The sequence below is a fragment of the Liolophura sinensis genome, chromosome 9, assembly GCF_032854445.1.
Source record: "Liolophura sinensis isolate JHLJ2023 chromosome 9, CUHK_Ljap_v2, whole genome shotgun sequence".
Classification (NCBI taxonomy): Eukaryota; Metazoa; Mollusca; class Polyplacophora; order Chitonida; family Chitonidae; genus Liolophura; species Liolophura sinensis.
The window spans coordinates 20,279,008-20,303,561 of NC_088303.1; the positions used below are offsets into that span (position 1 = coordinate 20,279,008).

The 24,554-nt window shown below is 38.4% G+C and overlaps 2 protein-coding genes across 2 annotated transcripts; one reads left to right on the forward strand and one right to left on the reverse strand.

Annotated features, from left to right (window-relative positions):
- Positions 1-156: 156 nt before the first annotated feature.
- On the forward strand, positions 157-10,996 carry LOC135475289 (dolichol-phosphate mannosyltransferase subunit 1-like). Its single transcript, XM_064755131.1, has 9 exons — positions 157-257; positions 5,032-5,131; positions 5,828-5,861; positions 7,024-7,100; positions 7,841-7,866; positions 8,594-8,689; positions 9,387-9,455; positions 10,123-10,237; positions 10,767-10,996. The coding sequence occupies exons 1-9, from the start codon at positions 157-159 to the stop codon at positions 10,869-10,871; spliced, it is 723 nt and encodes a 240-aa protein (XP_064611201.1). The 3' UTR covers positions 10,872-10,996.
- Positions 10,997-14,463: 3,467 nt separating this feature from the next.
- On the reverse strand, positions 14,464-20,553 carry LOC135475682 (uncharacterized). The gene is made up of 5 exons (XM_064755612.1): positions 20,271-20,553; positions 17,980-18,041; positions 17,243-17,378; positions 15,852-15,983; positions 14,464-14,678 (listed from the first exon to the last, which is right to left on the reverse strand). The coding sequence occupies exons 1-5, from the start codon at positions 20,551-20,553 to the stop codon at positions 14,464-14,466; spliced, it is 828 nt and encodes a 275-aa protein (XP_064611682.1).
- Between the last annotated feature and the right edge of the window lie 4,001 nt (positions 20,554-24,554).

A 24,554-nucleotide genomic window follows, 5' to 3' on the forward strand; every position in this document is an offset into this window, starting at 1 on the left:
CACAATTAACCAGTCGGTAATTATAAGCTTATCAGTGATAAGCTTAAATCAGATTTATGATATTGAACGAAAATGGGATGATTTATTTGTTAAAGTTTTATTATGAAACATTCACACATCACAAATGCCCCTACAACCGGAAGTGTTGTGTCCAACATGGCACCTAAAAATATGTATTCGATTTTGCTGCCGACTTACAACGAAAAAGAAAACCTTCCAATCATCATCTGGTTGATTATTAAGTATTTGACAGAAAGGTGAGTGTACCGTTTGAGTGAGACACAAAGTAAAATTGCATTTGTGGTTAATGTTGAATTTATATCTTCAACACATGCCTGCCATGCTGGCAGCAGGGTGATGAAATCAGTATTTATATGGATGTTTTTTTTTCATCTTCTTGCCACTGACGAGAATATAAAAAAAAGGAAAAATCCAACTGTGGGTGAGCAAAGAAGATACATTGTATATGAGAGATTTTTATGTCTATCTACTGAACCAGTCAGTAATATAATAGCCGGATAGGACTGAAATGAAGGCTTTCCGGTAAAACAAACAAAGTTACCTCCCTTTGGATGGGTTTTGTAGTACTTTATTTCTGCATTTATATTATTATCGTATGATTACAGAAGATTAGATCTGCCTGCTAAGAGCTACCTGTATTATGGGGGGTTAGCAGAGATATAATATTTTATAATCTAAGCCAAGCATGCAGTCGAAGTTAGCGCACATCTACAATTTGAAACACGATCTATGTGCCATGCACAGCTACAGCTCTCCTTCCTTATATACTGAGAGACAGACAGCAAGCCTCATTGAGAAAGCTGCAGACAATGAGCGGCTGTAGCCTAGTCTGAAACAAGGCCATGTACCAGTATGCTGGGTTTGAGTTGGAGAGACGGCACCTTACGTGGAGCAGAAATGTTAGGTGTACGTAGAAGCTGTGGTGAGTAAACCTTAACATATGCAGACATCACTTTAAGAGGAGCAGGCATTTTTATTGAACGGTTGGCTCTTGGTTCCTTTTTGTAATGCTTAGCCAAGGATACTTGCCCAAACAGCTTGCCCGTGTTCAATGGACTGAAATGAGATGGACCGGGAGATGCTGATGGAGATATTGAGAGGTATTCGAAATGCATTGTCAACCACAAGCACAGAATTTGAGTTATCTTTTTGACAAGAACCCAAGAACCACACGAGACTTTTGATAAATATTTGACTGAACTAACAAATGTGGCCAAAGATTGTAATTTTGGTGACTTGAAAGACACGCTGATAAGCAGGAGAATTGTCAGTGGCATCCGAGATGATAAACTTCGACTTCGACTGTTGAGAACGTCAGATTTGAATTTGTCTACAACGATAAACATTTGTCAAGCATACGAGACAACAGCCAGACATATGCAAGTGATAAACATTGCAGAACTAGGTCAGCCGGAGCTGCCAGTGCACGTGGTAGCCACGGGAACCAACCAGGGCAAGTGTAACTGCTGTGGGCGTGTACATGTAAACAAATGTTGTCCAGCGCAAGGAAAACGGTGTAATTCGGTGTAAATAGCAATGGTGAGACCAGTACTGGTAAATGGACTGTGGAAATGTTGTGCAATAACAAGCCTAAAGAAAAACTAGTTTCTTACTCAGGACATTTCATAAAGACTGTAGGTAAAGCTACAGCAGTGTGTGAACAAAAACAAGAGCTACACCAGATAACTTTTCACCTTGTGGAAGGTAATTCTCCAACAGTTTTGAGTGCAAACAGTTGTGAAAAAGAGTTGAAGATAATCAAAAAGGTAAACACGGTAATCACAGAGAAAAATCAGCATGAAAGGGTATCGGTAGAAAAGAAAGGTGCACAAAAAGCAAAACAAGTGAAAAAAGAGAAAGTGAAAATGAAAGACAAAGTAGAGCAACATGAGAAATCAGGGCCAGGTGAAATGACTAAAGAAGAGCTGTTAGAGCAATATGATGATGTGTTTAATGGTCATGGTTGTTTACAGGGTGAAATCAAAATTCAGTTGAAAGAAAATGTTACTCCAGTAATACACCCACCTAGGTCTGTACCACCAGCTCTGAAAGACAAAGTAAAAGCTGAACTAGACAGAATGGAAAGCTTGAATGCGAGCACAAAACAAAGTGAACCAACAGAATTGGTTAATAGTTAAGTAACTGTAGTCAAACCCAATGGAGACCTCAGAGTATGCTTAGACCCCAGAGATTTTTATGAAGAAATCTCATTACCCCATGAATACCATAGAGAAGGTAGCAACAAAACTGACAGGAGTAGATATTTTTCTAAATTTTGACGCCAAAAGTTGCTACTGGCAAATAAAATTAGATGAGAAAAGTTGATGCTAGAAATAGCGAGAAAAGAAAACCTGAAACTGATTGAAGACAAGGTAGACTTCAAAAAATCAGAGATAGCTTATCTAGGACACAGAGTAACAGACAGCGGCCTAAAAATAGATCCGAAAAAAGTCAAGGCATTGTTAGAAATGCTAAGGCCGACTGATAAACAAAGCTTACAGAGATTTCTAGGCTATGTGTTCAAAAATTCATACCTGATCTAGCTCAGCAAAACACTCCATTGAGAGAACTGTTAGTGAAAGGAGTAGAATGGGAATGGACAGATAGACATGAGAAATGTTAAACGAAGTTATGTGTGCTACTCATGACAGCTCCAGTGTTAGCATTTACGATGCAGACAAACCCCTCACATTGTCAGTGGACGCGAGGTCAAAACGATTGTATACGCGTCACGAGCGTTAACACAAACTCAACAAAATTAGCATCTCATGATGACATTTGGTTTTCAACGATTCAACGACTACGTAGGTCCAAGGAGTAGTCCAAGTAGAGACTGATCACAAACCATTAGAGGTTATTTTCAAAAACCTCTTCACCAAACACCACTTAGACTCCAAAAAATGCTCCTAGCATTATAACCTAACCAGTTGGAGGGAAAGTACAAAAAGGGGAAATAACTCTGGTTATCAGATGCATTGAGTAGAGCTTACTTACCGGAAGCAGATAGCCAATTAGAAGTACCCCTTGAAGTATTTTTGGTCAGGGAACAAACCTCATTTTCCCCAGAAAAGTTTTGAAAAGTGAAAACAGCAAACGCAGCAAGCCAAAACGTTGTCAAAAGTAGTTTCACTTACTCTAGAGGGACGGCCAAACGAGATAAAAGATTGTCCACATGAGTGTAGACAATACTGGAACATTAGAGATGAAATAGGAGTAGTAGACGGAGTACTTTTCAGATGTGAGCTAGTTGTTATTCCGACAAAAATGAGAAAAGTTGATGAAATTGATGAATCACACTTGGGGGCGGTAAAATGTAACAAGAGAGCAAGAGAAGTGATATATTGGCCAGGGATGAACAGAAGAATTGGGGAAGTAGTTCAAAAGTGTAGAACGTGCAACGAAAACCGTAAAGAGCAAAATGGGGAGCGGATGATAAGTCATGATGTTCCAGACGCTCCATGGGTAAAAGTGGCGACAAATCTTGTCGAATATCAAGGTCAGCATCACCTGATAGTAGTAGATTACTATTCAAAATTTCCAGAGGTACATGGTTTGAGAAAAGACACACAAGCGCAAGCAGTTATTAATGCGCATAAATCGATCTTTTCACGACACAGGATACCTAGAGAAGTTGCTTCGGACAGTGGTCCACAATACGCAAGCACAGAGTTTAGAAAGTTTTCCATGACTAGGGAATTTACGCACACAACAAGCAACCCCAGATATCCTCGCTCAAACGGTCAAGCTGAATGCATGGTTCAGACAGTAAAAAACTTGATCAAAAAGTCAGACGATCCTTGTTACGCTTTGTTAGTGTACAGAACAATGCCACTAGAAGGGATAGGTTATTCGTCTTCGCAGTTGTCAATGGGCCGCAGGTTAAACACAAAGTTACCAATGAAATCCTCAGTGTTAAAGCCAGAAACACCAGATAGTGGACAGGTGAAAATGTCTTTAAATCAGAACCAACAATCTCAGAAAAGGTACTTTGATAAAGGTACAAGGCAAATGACTAATTTAGCAAAAGGAGATAGTGTTAGAGTCAGATGTGAAAAAACAAGAAAATGACAGCCTGTTATCGTTTAATCAAAATCTGAAAAGCCAAGGTCTTATGTTGTGAAAGTAGAATCAGGTTCTGAGCTAAGGCGAAACTGCCAGGTGATCAGAGAATCACCCAAAAGTGACATCTGAGTATTTGACAAATGCATTACAGAGATACATGAGCTGATGTTATTGATGTGTTGATAAATACTGATGTATTGTAATTTGATAAATGTTGATGTTTTGACAGATTGAGATTGATTATAACTGTGTACATGTATATGTGCTTTATTATGTTTTAGTTTACATATTGAATTGATAATACAATTGTATGGGAGAACACAGAATTGTGATTGATCATGTACTGTATTGACTGAAATGTTTAATTTTATTTTATTGTCTTGAAGGTAATTAAATTCTAAGTTTTAAGTTGGATGTTTGGGATGTATATAGAAACATTGAAAGTTCTTATTAAGTGAACATCATGATCAAGATTTCTTATACAATAAGTATTGTGATGCTTTTAAAACAATAACCCTTTAAATGCAATTGGATTGACAGCTTTAAAAAGTTGAATTAAAGTTGATTCTTATTTCTGATGTTTTTATAAAAAGGGGGATGTGATGTACGTCATAGATTGTCGTCATAGCTAGTCACGTGATACACTACGCATGCTGTATGTAATAAATGCTGAGCGCGGTATGCACTCCAGCTATGCCTACCTCGTGGTTAGGTGTCAGTACATGACGCTTGTGTGATACATACACGTCTCTAACATAAGGTACTTTTTACACCATAGGACGTCTGTAGTATTTATAGGCCATTGGGGCTTTTTGATTGGCTAAAAATCTGTAGAGGCTAGTTGAGCTGTGAATGCATTAAAAGAGTCAAACTCTTTGTTATTCTGTACTGTAGATAGCAATCACATACATGTATGCTCTTATGCATATTCCTGCTTTTATATTTCAGTGGTTATGAGTTTGAAGTGATAGTTATTGATGATGCCAGCCCAGATGGTACCTTGGATGTTGCCAAGCAACTACAAAAGATTTATGGCAGTGATAAAATTGTAAGACATCAAGATTTTTTTTGTTTGCATAGTATATATATATCTATAAAATTTGATGTTTAAATCATAAAATGAAAGGGAGGTAAGGGACTTCAGTTGAAGGTGTATGGATGTTTTATTAATCCCATGTACAAATTTAGTTGTGAGCATTGCCCATTACTCAAGTAATTAGTTTACAAGAAATAATATGGTCTTATTAAACAGTACCAGAAACTAAGTCTTCCTATATCACATGGTGTGTTACATGTTCATGATATGCAAAATCTATGCTGGCTTCCTCTCCGGTCATACATGGGCAGGTCCACCAAGAACCGGTGAAAGGTCAGTTTCATCCCACGATAATGCTGGCCTCCGTCGAATAAGTATAATATTCTTGAGTACAACATAAAACACCAGTCAGATAGATAAATAATAGAAACTGTTAGATTTGATACTACCTTGCATCGTACTCTATGTAAGAGGAGTAGACCAGGTATTGTTCAGGCCAATGCCAGCATGTTAGTGGGTGTGACATCGTGTCTGATGTCTTTCAGTGGAGTGGCACAATGAATTTGTCAACATTTGGTTCAGCCTATTGGGAGTAGACACCATTGTCATGTGCTTGGAATGATGTTGAGATGTGATGATGTTGCGACATTAAACCCCAATAACATGGAACAAAAAAACAAATGTATGCATCATTATTTTCATTCATAGGTTTTAAGACCAAGATCTGGAAAGCTAGGCCTAGGTAAGTAGAATCCATGTTAGTGACTAGTCTATGCATGTGTGTTATGTACCAGTCACACTAGGAAAGGTGTCTGCTGTTCAGAGTAACACCATTTACCACGTTAATACTCACTTCAGTGCGTCCTATTCCATATTTTTGTAATACATAGGTTACTTCCCTTTTCAAGGATTTACCTCTCCTGACGGTAGGTATCTATCCTTTATTTCAGTATTGAAGCATATGAGACTAGGGAAAATATGGTTGTTTACTTTTTCATTTTGCTTTCAGAAGCAAATTGCAATGATTCAAAAGTATTTACCTCACAAGAAGTTTTTCAATCTTATTAGTTTCATTTCATCACTTTGGTCGTTTAAATTCCATCACAGCAGTACTTCCAAATGCTAACAGCATTCTATTGTTGAACTGATAATTACTGCCAAGGGGGGATAATGCATGAAAAGGGAAGTAAGCTATATATTACGAAAACACGAAATAAAACCTGCTGAAATAAGCATGTTATTCTTGGTGCGATGAATATTTATTGTTGGTGCATTTTATACGTAAGACAAGGAAAGATATATTCGTAAGGAACTGTGATAAAATTTTCTTGGGCTGATAGGCTTGCTCTGAATTGGTTTTTGAGGTACGAAACTACGAGAAGTGGAACTTGCAGAATGTACATGTAGGTAATTTCACAACAGTGGAAAATATTTCCTTTCCAACAGAATATGAAAAACATGATATCACTGATCAGCCCTTGAAAGTCACAGAAATGTCCAGAGATCTTAAATGAAGTCAGTGTTTTTCAACTTGTGTAAAATATGTATATATCTGACTAATAGAGTTTGCTGAAACTGTCTGTTGAATTTAATTAGGGCCAAGATTTTAAAACTGCATGTGCATGAATGGATTAAAAAAATTCATAACATTGAACTTGGGCTTTCCAAATAAATTTACAAGAAATAAAATCTGTATTAAAGCTATGTCTTTATTAAACTAGCTTATGCTGTTTTCACTCTGCAACTTCCCATTTGCCATTTTCTTAGGTCCCACCTAACCACAGCATACTAACCACAAGGGAGGTAATTCAGTGCGACTCTATTCACATTGGTAAAGTTATACTTGGCAACAGATTTGTGAAGGGGTGGTTGATGTGCTATTTAATGCTATGTTTTGTTTGTAGGCACAGCTTATATTCATGGCATTCAACATGCAAAAGGAAATTTTGTCATCATAATGGATGCCGATCTTTCACATCATGTAAGTTCAAGTTTCAGTTACACATTCCAAAATCTTTTTACCGGCCCGGATAGCACTGTTGGTAGAGCGTCTGTTTCAGGAGCAGTAGATCCAGGATCAATCCTGAGTCTAGTCACACCTAAGACCTTAAAAGAGGAAGTTGTAACTTCCTTGCTTGGCATTCAGCATGAAGGGGATAGTGCAACAACTGGTTGACCAGTATCAGTATAATGGCTCAGGCTTATTTGCCTTCGGTAAGTCATCTCAGTGAAGCAGCACTAGATAAAAGAGCGGTGAAAATCCATCCTGCAACAAGGATGTACATTACATACACCCTAAGGATTCCTTCGTTGTGATATGACTGAAAAATTGTTGAGGACGACGTTAAACCCCAAGCACTCACTCACTCCAAAATCTTTTTTTATTTACCCATTGTATTGACATACTCTTTGAATCATAAATGTGTCACTGAGAAATCATTAACAAGAGAGTACATTTAGGTAAGTTATAGTGCCCACCTGGAGATACTAGGTCTTTGTTGTTGTTTTGTTTGCATTTAAAGGCTATGATATGTGTTTGTGAAGAGCAAGACATAAGCTTTATGACCAAAACTTCTGTACATTATCTTTTTAGTGCAGCCTTCATTGGAAAGGCAAATAAAATTGTTTGTATTAAACACTGTATTCTTTAAGTATATATGATGTTGTTATTTTCTTCTTCTCAGTATTTAGTAACCTTTCCGGTGTTCTTTTACTTTCCAGCCAAAATTTATTCCTGAATTTATAAGGTAAGGTATCATCATAAAAAAATGTAGTTTTGTTAGGTGTTTAAATCTAAATGTCTCCCCAAAAAGTGCATTTGCAGAGGGAAATAAAAGTCATAAAATATTACTTTTGGTTCTGAATCTGAAATTTTTGCAGTGGAATATCATCCCACCTGCCAAACAAAGTTCAAAATACCATTCACAGATTAGTAGAACACTCATAATTTTGCTCAGTGTGTAATGTAGTCATGGGCTAAATTTACCTTATATTATATGTGGTTCATGGAATCTTGAAAGGTAATTCTTATTCAGTGATGGATATTGTGTGGCCTGCAAATCGAGTTATATGGGAATTAAAGCCTTTCATGTTGATTTTAAAACTTGATTTCATGGACACTTTTGGAAATTTATAGAATATGAGAGCCTGATTGGCTGAGTGATCAAGATAGTTGGCATGTATTTATATTAAAAGTGCTGATGTTTTTTGCATTTGAATCTTAATACTTTACTTTCTAAATTTAATGTTTAGGCATATTCTGTACAAGCATGTTAACTGATGTAACATTTGTTATTCTGTCTGTGAAAATAAGCACTAAAAGAGTTAGTTAACTGCATAGTACAGGAATTTATAAGCCACTAATATTGTAGCTAGTGTGTGTTCATATTGTCAGTAGGACTTGAGTCACCAGGAAAAGAATCATTGTATCATATGATTTTCACTATTATACCTTTTTAATCGTATGTGAATCAGAAAGCAGAAGGAGAATGACTTAGATGTGGTGTCAGGGACACGTTACACGGGATCAGGAGGGGTGTATGGCTGGGACGTCAAGCGCAAGCTCATCAGGTATGCTTATATGACACACTTCTTCACAGCATCAGAAAACGAGGAGCAAAAAATGCCAGTGGGCTGTAACCAAGAACTTTAGTGGAGTGCAGCTTTTATTTATTTATTTATTTATTTATTTATTTATTTATTTATTGAATTGGTGTTTTACGCCATACTCAAGATTATTTCACTTTAATACAATGTCGGTCAGCTTTATGGTGGGAAGGAACTGAGCAGAGCCCAGGGAAAACTCACGACGATCTGCAGGTTGCTAGAAGTGCAGTTTTAATATAATGAGAGTGAGTTTAGCTGTGGTGGGATAGATGGATGGTAGTGGGCAGAGCTCAGTGAGGACCATTGTCCTTCACCAGGCACCTAAGAAATTTCCTGACACCGGAGCTAAAAGACTAAGAAGCTGGATTTGAACATGCAACCCCATTCATTAAAGAATTGTCATTTGGAGCGAGAGGGAAGCTTCAACATGTAGTGTATAGTGTATATTCTAACTCATGCTTTTGTAAATGGCTTCCCATAGCCCAGTCCCATTTTGTGCTGTGATGTCATTGTTAAAATGTCAATAGCATGTTTAAATTGAAACAGCAATTACTGGCTGTGCCCAGTTTACGTCACCCATTAACTTACATGTAAGTCAAATGTGCTGCATAAAACCCTAATTAAGTAAACAGTCAAGTATTGTGAATGTTATTGTTTTCAGTCGAGGAGCAAACTACTTGGCTCAGATTTTGTTACGTCCTGGGGCCTCGGATCTTACAGGAAGCTTCAGGTAAGTGGGCAGTTCAGCCAGAAAACAACCCAAACTACAGTAACTTGTCTTGCCTGATGTCTTTACACTGATTGTTAAATCCGAAAAGTCTGGGCAGACGGCATGTGTCAACTGGCCGGCGATGGTCGCAGCCAGAATCTCTTCTTGGAGTCCCTAAGTGTCAAAAATATAGAAGACATGCTTTGCACATCATTAAAACAGTTAGCCAACCAGGTAGCTAACCAGTTACTTATCAGTTACACATCGTACACTCCAATCAACCAATCAATCAACCAGCCACATTTAGTAAAGCCAGTTATCCAGTATTTAAGCCAGTATTTATCATTTTCACCATACTAAAGCCAACAGATCAGCCAGCCATTCTGTCAGCCATCCAAGCATTTCCCATTTTCACCACATTATTAAAGTTAGCCAGTCAATCGTCCAGTCACTTCTTCTTTTGCACAACCAATCAATTAACGAGCTTAACCTTTTCACATTACAGCCAGCAAACTAAGCACTGCCTATCCATTTCACCACATTATAACCAGTCCTGGATGTAGGTTTCCCCAGGGTTCTGCCAGGTTTCCTCCAACCATAATGCTTGAGTACGGGGTAAAACACTATTCAAATAAATATAACCGGTCCATATGTCAGCCAACCAATCCCTTATCCTTTGTTTCCTCAGGTTATACAAGAAGGATGTTCTGGAGAGGTTAATTAAGAGTTGTGTGTCCAAAGGTTACGTGTTCCAGATGGAGATGATTGTAAGGACCAGGCAGTTTGGCTACTCTCTGGGAGAGGTCAGTGATAGCATTGGATATTATAGCGTTTTATAAGGTTTTGCTCCATAGGCCAATTTAATTTGTCATCTTCATCATCAAGAATATTATGTATCTGCTGTCGAGTCAATTTGAGCTTTTCTACTTCTGGAAGCATTTCAAAGCCTTCCAAAACCTACCTGGCAGACACAGAACAGCTTGCAGAAGACTTCCTTTCTATTTTAGAAGGTGCAAATGGAATATATGTGAAGAGGCCTTAAAGAATCTTATGTAGCAGTTATCTCGCAGTTCCTGGTTTGCTCATCATTACTGATTGGCTTTCAGGCCCTGGTTTACTCAGTGGTATGGGTTTGTCACCGGTCCTGGTTTGCTCACTAGTCCTGGTTTGCTCGCCATTGCTCGCAGGCCTCTGGTTGGCCCACAGGCCCCTGGTTGGCTCACTGGTCCTAGTTCACTGGCGGGCCCAGGTTGGTTCACCAGTCATAGTTTGTTTACTGGCCCTAGTTGGCCGAGTAAGAATATTTTGTTTATTCTTATGTTCTTGTTACAGGTTCCAATAACATTTGTTGACCGAGTGTATGGGGAATCCAAGCTGGGAGGCACTGAAGTGATTTCTTATGCAATGGGATTATTGTATCTATTTGCAACAACATGATAACATTGTATAGCCTATATTTGATGAATATATGATATATGAATATGTGTCAACATTCAGTGAACTCTCTGAGTTTAGTCTACAAGGAACTTAATCTACATTGTCAAAAGTCATTTTACAATACATGTACATCATTTACAGAAATCATCTAATTGAGTATGGTTGTTTATTTCTTTATTTTGTTGTTGTTTAAAGCTATGTTGAAGAATTTTTCTTCATCACGATTGCTGTCAGTGCCTGTGGTAAACCACCAACCTTAAGTTGGCAAGTTAGTGATGAACTTTGCCACATGTGAGCTGCACATATGCACACCATATTGCTGCATGACAAGTGGCCTTCAATGAACACTAGATCAGTCAGTGACAATGGGGAATGTCACAAGTTCCCTTTCCAAGGCTTGATTTGAAACCAAACCTTTTGTGTCCTAAAGAATGGAAGACAAGCGTCTTAACGATTTACTGTAATTCTTCAACCATTTCGCATGTTTGTAAGATGTTTATTCAAGCATATTCTGAAGGCCAACCAGTGTAGTTTCATCTCCAGAATCAAATTAAGAATGTGCGTAAATAGCACAAAGTTGCTCTTTCATATGTGAAAAGGTTGAGGAATTAGGGTAGCAGTGCCCATTTTGTGCTGTAATTTGTCTGTTTTTAGCTCACCTGTACATATAGTCCATGGGCCAGACATGATATTGGTACCACCTAAAGTGGCCAAACCTAATTGGTACTAACATGTATAAAGGTTCAGTGGAAGTAAATTAAGACATGATAGCCTTTCTGCAATGGTAGCATTATCATACATTTTGATGAAATGAAAAGTCACCTTACATGGCATTGCCCAGATTACAAAAACGTAAGAGAAACGTCAGCATGTTGAGGACTTTCAGTTTATAATACAGTAAGACCAATTGAAACCAATTTTACATGTAATATTTGTAAGGTTTTCACCTGGGTTGATAACAGTTTATAGGCCCAGCAGTGTACTTGTTTTATTTACGCCCATTATTACTGTGGGTGAAGATAGGTTAGCTCAGCTACATAAACATTCGTGTCATATCCTTACCTGTGATCTACATGTCTGAAAACTAGAATGTCGGAGCAAACCTTCGTTCAGATGTTTTGACTTCCCATCAAGAATACTGGTAATTGAAAGTTTTGCCAAACACTAAGATTAAGGAGTAAATTATTCCATAATACTCTTTGTAGGGTGTAAATGTCTACTTTGAAGTTAGACACAAAAAGGAAGAAGAAAAACAAACAAACACTATTATGAAGTGTTTGTCAGACAATATACTTGTTTTTTCAAATTTTTACAACGTAGCAAATTGACTTAAAAAAACTGAACGCTTGAGTGGCCTTTTCTGACTGTATTGTGAACAGTGACGTCACATAATGTTTTTGCCACTTGCTAAATGCAGACTGGTAAACTACTACATTAAAATGTACAAACATACTTGTATAGAGCCATAAATGCAGTAACTGAAGCAAATTATTTCATGATGAATATATCATTCGTTGATGAAGGTACAACTGTGGAAATGGAGCAGTCAGGCATCATTCATTGCTCTGATGATTACTGTGAATCTTTGATATCGCGAGAAGATTGGGTTCGTGGAACATTCCATGACGAGCGGTAGACATCAGGCAACAGGAGTTGAACATGAACAAATTTGAAAAATATAACATGACTGTTAGTTCAGTAGCATTTTCACCATGACAAAGACCATCTAACGGCGATTGTGATTAACCTGTAACTATCACTTGTAGAAGATTTTCTAGGGATACCCCAACTACTTCCGAAGAGTTCCACCCAAAACGTTTTTTGATAGATCTCAAAATATTTGCTCTTGATGAAATTGTGCGCGCACATCATCCCAGCAGTAAAGCAGACAAAGATGACTTGGGGATTATCATGCAAATGCAGTTTGCAGAGAACAAACGAGCTTCCTATCCAGTTTGCTCAGCTTGGTACAGATGGCAGTATACTTAGAACAGCAATCCCAAAACTTGACCAAAGAATCTTTGCCCAACACAAGACGGACCTAGATGCTGCAATCGTGCATTGGAAGCTTCTAGATTTTACACAAAGAGGAGTCTTCTAGAAATAGTGCGGTTAAGCCATAACCATTCATTCATTCCTTCCTCCAGAAGTAGTGCAGTGGAGGAACAGAAACAGACTGTAAAAGAGTTAATGAAAACATTCAATGAAAAGCCCACCTTAGAAGGAATGTTCGCTTTCTAAATCAAAAAGTGCTGCGCTTGACAGATGTAACATCCAAGGTCAAAACGTCCACAAACAATCATGTTTCAGAGTGAGTTGGATGAATCACTTTACTTTGTTTTGCGGATGAGAAGAAAAATCTTCTCTCTGTCCAGACAGCTTGTGCCATGGATGTTAGTTAAATATCCATGGCACCCGGTGACAGAATCAAAAGTCTTAATGTTTCCTTTAGTGTATGGGGTCATCGAAAGACCCCTACTTTGTGCCATTTGGAATTTACGATTTGGATATTTAGAAGTCAAAACAACCACTGTAGAATGCCCAAAAATGTTACAAAACACAAACTTTATGTCTTCTGGCTGCAAAGAAAATAGCTGAGACAGTCCTCGCCCCTGACGCTTTCCCTCTTCCTAACCCAGAGGGGCTAAAATGTCATTTTCATCAACAAATCTTCCTTTATGTTTGAAAGGAATAGCTTGAATTAGTGAAGGAAATATTCCTAAAGATAAAAACTCTGTTCATGAGTTGATTGGGCGCTCAAATTGTGCTGTTATTGTAAGGCTGGTGAATTAGCACATTGATCAATAAGTGCGTTGATTAAAGGGAGCATAAGCCATACAAAGGTACTCATCTACCAGGGCTTCCCCCGGGCTCTGCCCGGTTTCCTCCCACCGCAATGCTGCCCGCCGTCATATAAGTGAAATATTCTTGAGTACGGCGCAAAACACCAATAATAATAAAAAAGAAATCTACCAGGATTATAATATCAAAACATGAAGAAATGACCAACTCAAAAATAGCAAGGAGATTTGCCCACCCTGGCTGGCACCAATATCTAAATTTTTTGGTCTTGGCCCAAGGACTAATAGTTCGGCATATAATAACAGTGAAGGCAATGTTAAACAAAATGTTAAGGGTGATATCTTAAACTGTATTGGATCTGTTTAGCTCAGGTTTTTCACACATGTAGAGCATAGCATATTGATTATCGTAAATTACAAAATTCAGGACTCAGTTTATTAGAATCAATCTTAGGGGTGGTATCTCAAAAGGTACTGCATGTATTAAGCTGAAGTTTTTACATACAGGTACATACAAAATACATAGACACAAGGAGGATGTTCCAATATTGATGCTATGTGTGCATTTTAATTACCATAAATTATTAAATTCATGGCTTCAGCACGTAAATTAATGTATTGATGTGAAGTTTTGCATTCAAATGTCTCCTACAGGTGAGCTCTTTCCTTGTTACGAACTCTAAGGTGACATACACTATACATGTGTTAGGAGCCTTAGAAAGAAACACAGAAAATATCGTACAAAATGTTCAGCTTATTCACATAGATTTAATTTCATATCTTGCTTGCATTTAAACATCAGCTGAACTTGTTTGCTTTTGAGTACTAAGTTTCTGTGAACAAGGACAGACAACTGTGTACACCAAAATCCCCAGGGTAAGTGCGTATAATCTGTACACTGGGCAAAGGAAGGGTGCAGCTCCTAATCCTACAGCTAGTCCCAGGGCACGGAAACTTGTGTACCTCGTCCCAATATGGCTCTTTATTGAATACTTCTGGCAAACACCTGCAAAGTAAGAAATACTGTACGTCTGAGTAAGAGTACTTGGTGTAAATGTTAAACCTTTACGACCTTTAAAGCCATTTTTCAGTGAAATTTATGGACATAATTATTATGAAAATGATTCTAAATGAATGAAACAAGCTTCAGAAAACTGTGGGAATTATTTCGCAACACCACATTCTTCTCTCAGTATGTTTCAAAATATTGTTTGGTGAGGCGGGTGAAAAAGTTGATGAATTAGGGTAGTAGGCCTATGCATTAAGCACAGGATTGGCAGATTCAGTCCCTGCTGAATCGGTTGTTCTTTGATGTCATGAGGTTTGTCAGGTAACTAGAGAGGTACATATACAGTATGACATATCCGTCAAATAAGCAAATGGGACTGTGTTATGCTTGTAACCGTCAACCATACCTGTTATAATGGGTCTAATTTTATACCTGTATCAGCTGTGTTTACCCTAATTCCTCAAACTTTTCGCATATGAAAGAGCAACTTTCTGTGCAATTTAGGCACATTTTAAATTCCATTTTGTGGTCGTGGGTTTTCGCCGGGCTCTGCCCGATTTGTGAAATATTCTTGAGTACGGGGTAAAACACCAATCAAATAAATAAATAAATACATGTAATTCCATTCAGGACAATTTCAGGGCTTTACAAAAAGTATAATATTATCAATCTTCACAGAATAATGCCTTCAAAATATGCCTGAATAAAATAAATCCAGCTATATACAACTGATGTCGGCACTGAATTTCAAGCTTTTAGCATGTTTGCAATATATATAATTGAAGACGTACAACACAGAGGGTAAAACTAGAGCAGCGACGACAGTGTGATAGCTGGCAAATGGTCACACGTAACCGGTGAAATACGGCCTATCGTCAGTTTATCCCAGTTAGGGTTTTGTTCTAACTGTTCATGCAAGTGCTTACAAAGTAGCAAATTACATGCCCTCTAGCACCATGGCTTAAGTAGAATTAGGTAAAAAAAAATATGCAATGCTGTTAATTAATATATATTGTACGTCAATGATTTAGAATTACATGTAGTCAAAATGCTTTGTTGTCATCACATTTAATGTACATCACCTTTGCAAGTCCCGTGTGCAAACATGCGAAAAGGTTGAAGAATTACAGTACCGAGATCAACTGCCTTAACTAAAATCAGCTGTATTACCTGCGATGAGTTGCTGGCTCAAGCCGTCGGTAAACCCCCAGAACAGCACCGTGTAGGCAATGATGGGAGTGGATGGCTGTTTTAAAGCTGTGCTGAAGGTGAAAACGTAACACGCCAACAGGAGCGTACAACCTGCAGTAAATAAGTAGACGTATAACTATATTTTTTTTTTCTTCATTGCCGTACTCAAATATATTTCATTTATACGACGGCGGCCAGGATTGTGGTGGGAGGAAACCCATGACCATTAATATGGTTGCTGCCAGACCTCCCCGTAGACTATGATATCGTATTTTGCTAGATTCAGGTTCATGGCCGGATGCTTTTGCAGCCCCGTTTTAAGCGGTACAACAACAACACAGATCAACATAAGAACAATAGGTGGGTTACCCACCAAAAAAGTGTGTTTACATTCAATGTGATATTTTTTAGGGTTGTAAATCAGTTCGCCACAGAACTGCATTGAGCTAGTTCCATGTTACTTCCGAGTTGGACCATTTAATTGTTAAGGGATACATTCAAAAGACTGGAAACGGATACATTCAAAAGACTCTCCTATATGTGAAATCTCTTATTTTCGACGTGGAGCCAAGCCAAAAAAGAAAACAATGAAAGGAAAAAAAAAACATTAAATAAGCCCTAAATGATGTACGTACTATATACTCTCGAAAATTAACCACTGCGATTGCTCATGATCAATAAGTCCTAGCCGTGGGAAGACTTTATCACGCTCAGTTAATGTCTGACCAACCGTTGTGTGTCATGTCTGGCCAAATGATTATATATCAATTAACGTCAAAAATTATGCACTTGCACCACGAAAAACCGTCTGAATGGCACCAAAATCTGTCCAGGCAGATTCGCCCAGTATCGATAGAGAACACTGGTCGACAAGCTGGTACTGTACAATTTAGTGCTCCAAAATATATTTATTGACCAAGCTAATGTGAATGGTTGGCCCCCTCTTTGCATACTGATGGAAATGTCTTAAAGGCAGGCAATTCAAGTTTGGGGTCCGTAAATGCATTCCGTGATGCAGATTCTAACGACTTATGGAGTCTCATAAAATCTAGTTTTATTGCTTATATATATATATATATAATATATATATATATATATATATATATGATGTATATGTGTTGCCCTTGGCGATCAGTTGAATAGAACAATAGTATCTTGCTTTGGCATATTTCCAGAAAGATTATACTCATTAAGTCTGCTACATGTATATAGATGTCGTTCGGCTTGTCAGAATTGGCCGTCTTCCAAGTTTTTAACTGTTTTCGAACACTCTGAAAATAACGAAGCCCCCTTCCAACCATAGCTCTGCTTCTACGTCATTAACAGTCAAAACCGTTTTGTTAATACTGATTTTATACCTATGTACATACCTAAAACACAAAATTGCTGGGATTCTGTTATCTTGCGCCATCTTGAACAGCTTAAAAATGACCAGGGTAGTCGAGCGACACCGTAGCAACTCATTGCCAGTCCGACCATGTGGATTCCATACGTACTGGAAACAAGCTGGAAAATGAAATGTAAAGATGATCAATAAATGGGCCAAACTGAATTGGTTTCATGGATGCTTTACAAGTGCTCGTATATTAATACACATATCGTACTATACTAAGCCGCAAGCAGGATACTGACACAGACCCAAGTGTCCTCAAAAACAATTCTGGTACAGTTTGGTCCGTTTGCAGTTTAATGCTTGGCCCTGTCTACTCTGGCTGCGTCTTTCACGCTTAAATTTGTACAAGTCGTTCAAGTAAATCAAATCAAACATTAAATGGTAACAACATAAAATTTAAGCTTTCTTTTACTAAGAGAACGTGCGCATTATTTGCTTTGTTGTTACTGCCGTTGTCTCCGTATTTAGGCCCTCAACATTTAAAACATTAGCTACAGCTCCGGTACATTAAAACATTGTTGTTTTTTTTATTTTTATTTTTTTTTTTTTGGTTGTTTGCTGTTCATCTGCGCCTTTATTAAAATGAGTTCTGTCATCTGCCCGGTTTCCACGGGCTCTACCCTTTCTATTTTGAAGATTAAATAGCTGGTAAAACTCAATAAGATTTAACTATACCGTTTTCAAAATACCTCCTTCGCCAGAACATAGCGTTACCTTGTCGTGACGATTATTAAATGTGGATCTGATTCCATTGCATATGCTGGCCGTTTTCAGGTCTTCATGTGTTCAGGTGCTCTGTCTAAGTGGGCCCAAGGGAAGAGGCTGCAAGCCAAGTGAAATGAGTGTCGCACGTTGACAGGTGTCTGAAGTGCTTGCTGAAGGAATATACCAGCTTTGCACTGTCTATCGAAGAGGTAGATACTCCCTTAATATGGCAGGGTTAAAACCTGTATCCTGAGGTCTGTTTCCCTCGGGCGTCTTTGTCAATTGCTAATCGGTTTATCGTACTGTCAGATGGTAGACTGAAGTCCCGCAAACGACCCTCTTTGTAATAAGGTAACGTACTCGATAGAGTTTTACAGTTGATCGATCGTCTGTGTGACCCACGGGGCTTTGGGAATCCAACGAGTTCAAGATGTCTGCATGACTGGGAAGATGCCATAAAATAGGCAAAAGCCACCTTCGAACTGCTTTAAAAGCATTTGCTAATTCATCTTTTCAACTTTACCACACGAAATTTCACAGACTATCTTAAATGTTACAACCAATCGTTTTATCAATAGTTGATTTATTGGATTCCTCCTTCTCGTGGTATTTGTGAATATTTGGGTTACGACCGTCTATGGCATGCTAGGAGAATCACACATGAGGCCAATCGAAGCACTTGTGCTGATATCCCAGCAATGTTTATGTATAATCGCCGTCAAAACCATTATATTCCTTATAGCTTCAAAAATAAAGCTTTGTGAAGGAAATATTCAGGGACAGCAATGACCATAATGGTGGCCTTTAATTCTAATGTGAATGTAGGACCACAGATCACAAAAATTTGTGGATCTATGCGTGGAAACAGACATTCGCTTACACAAACTACCAAAGAAGAAAATATAAGAAAATAAAACGGAAAGAGAAGCAGTTAACAGTTTTCAGTGATATTAGAAAGACGTAAATGTTCTCGGCGGCTGAGTGAAATCGGTATTCAAATCGTGTACTACGCTAGAATATAAGTTGTCGATAACAAAATATGTATCTCGGTTGCGCTTTGATTGCAGCTGTTCATATATCCAACGTGGCGGTCTAATTCAACACGATGAATAGATAGCCCCTGGTCACGGTTAAGCGGAATAACCCTTGAAAGCTTCGTTTTAAATATGTGGAAGATAAGGCTTTTGAATGTGCCATGCGCTGGGAGAGGTCTTTTGTCATCTAGCGCTCGTCTTCACACGAAGTGGTTTGTTGTATTGACTCCTCCAGTTCGATAAGTGGAATGAAAATAGGGCCAGTCAGTTTCATCAGCCGGGTTCATATGTTGCGATTTGACGACTGCTTCTGTCGCATGACATAGTCATTTCCCTTCGATTACTCTAATTCGACGGGTCGACAATTGCACCACGTAAACGCGACCAGGCTAAAGGTTACCCATCGTGTCAACTTGAGGGATTTGTAGGATTCTTTATGTACCTGGCAGAATGCAGTGATTTTCCACAGGCTCTGTCAAGTATTTTCCATTTATAAATCTGATCGCCGTTGTCTTAGTGAAGTATTCTTCAGTACTACACAAAACACCAATCAAATAAATAGTGAAATAAATTTATTATTATTTTGGGGGGCAAACTGTACTATTGTAGAAGCACTACATTACTTTGTACGATCAATACCTTTGTATATACCAACAATACCAACAACAGCACATTTGTACAAACAATGCATTTGCATATACGAACAGTACATTTGTGTAAACAATACCTTTGTAATGTCGCCGAGAACAAAAGCTTGGTGTAGTCCATAGTAAGCGGAAAGAAACGCGGGAGACATTCTTCTTATCACCCGGGACGTCTGTGGGGACAGTGTGACGGACGGCCCTCTAATTTGGCGGAAAATGACGTCCGGGGAGAGAACCCCAAGGAAGACGAGCATGAATCCAGCAGCTATGCAAGCAGTGTACGAGTAAAACAAGGTGTCCATGGATTCCAGCCAATCTATATCCACTGCACAGTGATAAAACGTTGAGTGCCAAGTAGCACAAGTCCTGTTGTGCCATTCAGTAGCAAGCGATGCTGAGGGCAGAGGAAGAATATTCATGTGGTTGGGCTTGTTTGTTTTAGATATATGCAATATGGATGAGGTGAGTATATTTCCTGTCAGAAACGCGGCTTCATGAACTACAGCAAAAACAGTACGGAAATTTAGTGTTGGAGGATGAAGATCCTTGTTTTCCACGAAAGAATACCTCAGTGCGAGACTGGACACCAAATTCGACTGCGCGTGCCATAGGACACCGTTACCGACACCAGAGATCACAGAGGCGGGAATCAGAGTTTCGTAAGAAGGGTAGACATTGGCTAAATTAAATACAAGATGGCTTGCTATTCCACAAAGTAGACTGACTTTTGGACTGAGGTAACGAAGGGTGATGTGGGACAACTGAGAGGATATCGCAAGGGATGCGTACAAAATGGTCAGGCTGGCGTGTCCAAGCGTTGCCGGACATTGCGTACTGGTAAGAATCACCTGAATGGGAAAGTGACCGACTGCACTGAAGAAGGATGCCGCACATAGTATCACCATTGTCTTAATAATCATCTTCCGTTTGGGCCATGAAAGATCCTGAGAAAAGTTTTCCAGCTGTTTTTTCATGTCTGGCCGTTGGAGAAATCGGTACCGCCTCAACTCCTCGCTAATACCTAACGAGCGATGGGTATCAGACTGATCTCCATACGGCCTCGGACCTGGCTGTAAATCCATATCAGAATATATCCGTCTTGTACAGCTTACCTATACACAAAAAATGATTGAATGAGTACAATAGTTTTACTCACACTTTTTTTTTGGATTTCTTTTTTCAAGAGAAAAGGGTATTTGAAAATATTTTTGTATGGTGGGTATTTGGTACAAACTTTTGGTCTTTATCGTTGTTACATAATAATGTTCTAAATAAGGATGTGATGCTTGTCTAATAAATTTATTTGAATATAAATTTGTTGTTAATATCGAAACATATGCAATTAAACTAAATTATGATAATATTTATGAACATATTAGAAACATAAATATGATGTAAATTGAGGTTTAATACATTTGTTAGCTAAAAAGAACACATTCTAGTGCAAAAATATTTTTAAACCTGCGTTAAATCCTCATTTATGAAATTATCAAACAAAGACTATAAATACCAAAAGTGGTCCCAAATACCCACCATACAAAAATTATTTTCAGGTGTCTTTTTCTCCTTAAGGAAAACTCGGAAAAAGTATTGAAGACCACATTTAGGAATAACTTTTCGCACTCTTTCACCTAAACTGTACGACATGTCATGTTTCTCCATTTTTAAGCAACAGCACGGAAAAAACAACTTTGGACATACCTTGAACTTCAGAATGGCTATAAATGACACGTGCAGGCGTAATCGTGACTAAGACACATTATTATGAGTTGTGTACCAGTACTGCGAGAAATTAACCATCCGCCCTTAGAAATTGCTGAATTTTTTGTCTTTAAATTTCAACTTAACTCTCCTCGTTAGACACTGTATATATATATATATATATATATATTATTGCATATAAAGCCATACCTCTTGTACCGACTTGCCGATTAAAATAGAAAAAAAATTACTCCATGCCATTTATAGAATTAGCACCGATAAAACATAGCTTAACATAAGTTTCCATTTTTATACATTACAAATAACAAACCCATTGAGTGTGTATTGATTTACCTGTTCTTGCCTGGTATTCCCGTCATATTTTTGTAATGAATGGATAACTGAGTTTGCTGGCAATGACCTTCATCCTTGAAGTATATCGAGGAGGAGTGGAGTTATACACCACTAAAGAAGAATTCTCCGCTGTTTGGGATAGCAGATCCGTTGTCTTCTGTTGAACTGTACACATAAACTTACTCTTGTCACCAATGCGTTGAGTTCTGTCGTATCTAGTCATAGCATTTGTTATATGTCCAAAGCTAGGTTGCCGACGTCCTTCTGGTATCATAGATATACACACAGCAAAATCACACTGCAATCGTCCCACTTATACAGCGAATATATGGACATGCATACAGGTGTGATTCTGACCATTCCTCGACAGTTCCCTTCATTCACGCTATACATCGAATCTTGCAGCGTCACGGTGATTGCAAATCGCCTGCGAAAGATCCATACAGCTGTTGTAGTTCCGGTGACGCCAGAGACGATGTTACCGATTGGATGCTGGCTCATTTGTGGAGAGTAGAAGAACGCATAGCCCCGACACTAACCTCGCTCTATGGCCACCACAAACTAAGTACACTGTGACCATATATGTTTGTATAGTCCTATAACGTGGCTTTGACTTCATTGGCGTAACTGAACGCATCGATCAACATCTCTTGTACTGGCTATATCTATTTGACATGATTCAGCCAGAGTCGTTTCCAAGCAACATGTTGGACTGTCTGCAGTCGATGATGGCGGCTAGCAGAGGCTATTGCGATCGAATCAATACACGATCTCTGAGCAGCGAGACACCTGAAGGCTTTATATGCGATGACCTGCGCATTTCGTGGAAATGTGTTCACCTTAACTGCTTCAGCGAAAACAAAATGTTCACATGGTATAGGGCCTACATCTTATTCGTTCATCTCTTAATTTGTAGAAAAAAGACAACGGGTAGGCTATGTCTCGGTGGCATATGAAGACAATAGAGATCATTTCCATTCTAAAATGATATATTTTCAGTCTTAGATAGTAGTGTATATATTCGTATATTAAGTATCCTATATATAACTGTATCTTTACTGGACACTTTACTGATCACAAATCTGCGTGTAATTCAAGAACCAGTTTGTCGACGATATTCCATCTGGTGTTTTAAATTTCTTCGATCTAATAAGCATTACTGCACCCCTATTGTTGGCGACCCGGTCTACGCTAAAAGAAAACTCTTCCGTTAAGTCCATTCCGTGAGGATTGAGTTTTCGTCCGTTCCTACAAAACCAATTAATCCGTAATCGGAACAGATTAATCTGTTATATCGACAGAAATGCATCCCGTGATCCCTCGCAAAAATGATGTAAAGTACCTGACCGTTGGTTTCGCCATGCACTCCGGTTTCCTCCACCCATAAAACTGTTTGTCAAGGCATAAGGTAAAAGTTATTTTGTACTGTTAATGTCATTAAGCAACAATCTAATGTTATAATAAATGCCTGGCGAAGCAGTAAATAAATATGTCATGTTATGTACTTAGATTTATTTTTTTCCCATTTCGACGTATGTGTAGAGTAGTGTAAACGAGTTCATCACATAGTAAGCCTGGTTCAACCAGTTTTCTGGACGTCACCAGAAAGGATTGGCGATGGGAGATGGGAAGCGCGTCAGTAACAGTTAGGAGATGAAGTTTCCACACCAATGTCAATTTCTGGAACATTCCGCTGGCTTCGGTATTTAAAGAGACAGAGTGACAGCCAGACAGTCCAGAGCAGTTAATGGAAGTTCAAGTGCAGTTAACTGTCAGGCTTGTGGTATAGGCCTGCTTGTATACACATGGTTACGATATACCCAGGACAAGGTATTTTGAGGACTGGCGAGAACCAGTGTAGGCCTACATGTACCTAAAGAGTTTGAAATTTTTTTTACACTGAATTAAATGAGATTCGGTCTATGTACCCCACCGTTGGATACCAGCAGAAGACATTCGAGAGGACACGGACACCTATATGGACCTCTCCTACCGCCCAACGACATACACACACACGAACGGCTCGAACCATCCCACTTTTATGTGCGACATAAAACCATTCATTCATTCATTAATTTATTCGAGCATACCATTTCGTTCGGTCTCTACAAACCGCCCCCAGATCCATAAGATCCATTAACAACTTATTTAACACCAAACCCCAAAGCGATATGTAAGAAAATAATATTTAAATGGTAAATGAAGCTGCCAAGTAACATGTAAGAAATAATCTTAATTGGTAGTCATCTGTTTTCAGTGATGCAGGGAAGATTGTTGACATTCTAATCATGGCGTACACATCAAACTGGTTTGATTTCCTGGTGGAAAGCAAACATGTAGGCCTATGTCAATCGAGCTTTGATTACAACTCATAAAAACACAAGTTTTATGTTGAAAGCGACCTTACCCATCCAAGGAAGTAAACTTTTAACACAGAATGGGCCCGTGACTTGGTGTAGGCTACATATAGTATATGAACTTTGGTCAAATTGTTGAAATCGAAGTGTTAAATTTGCAGAGATCCAAAAATAAAAACCGAAGGTATCTATGGGCTCATATGCAACAGTACACAGCAGCAGCTAATTACACGTGCATGCTATCGTAGTCTATCTCACATGAATTTGCACATTTTTCTCAGGTATATATATATATATATATATATATATATATATATATATATATATATATATATATATATATATATATATATATATATATAACCAACAATAATGTTTTCAGTTAAATGAAGAACAAACAGCCGCAGTGGCAATCAAATCCACAATATTTATAATAAGCCTACTCGAACAGGATGAAACTTGATTATCTCCCTTCCCGAGTGCTGTGCTCGCCA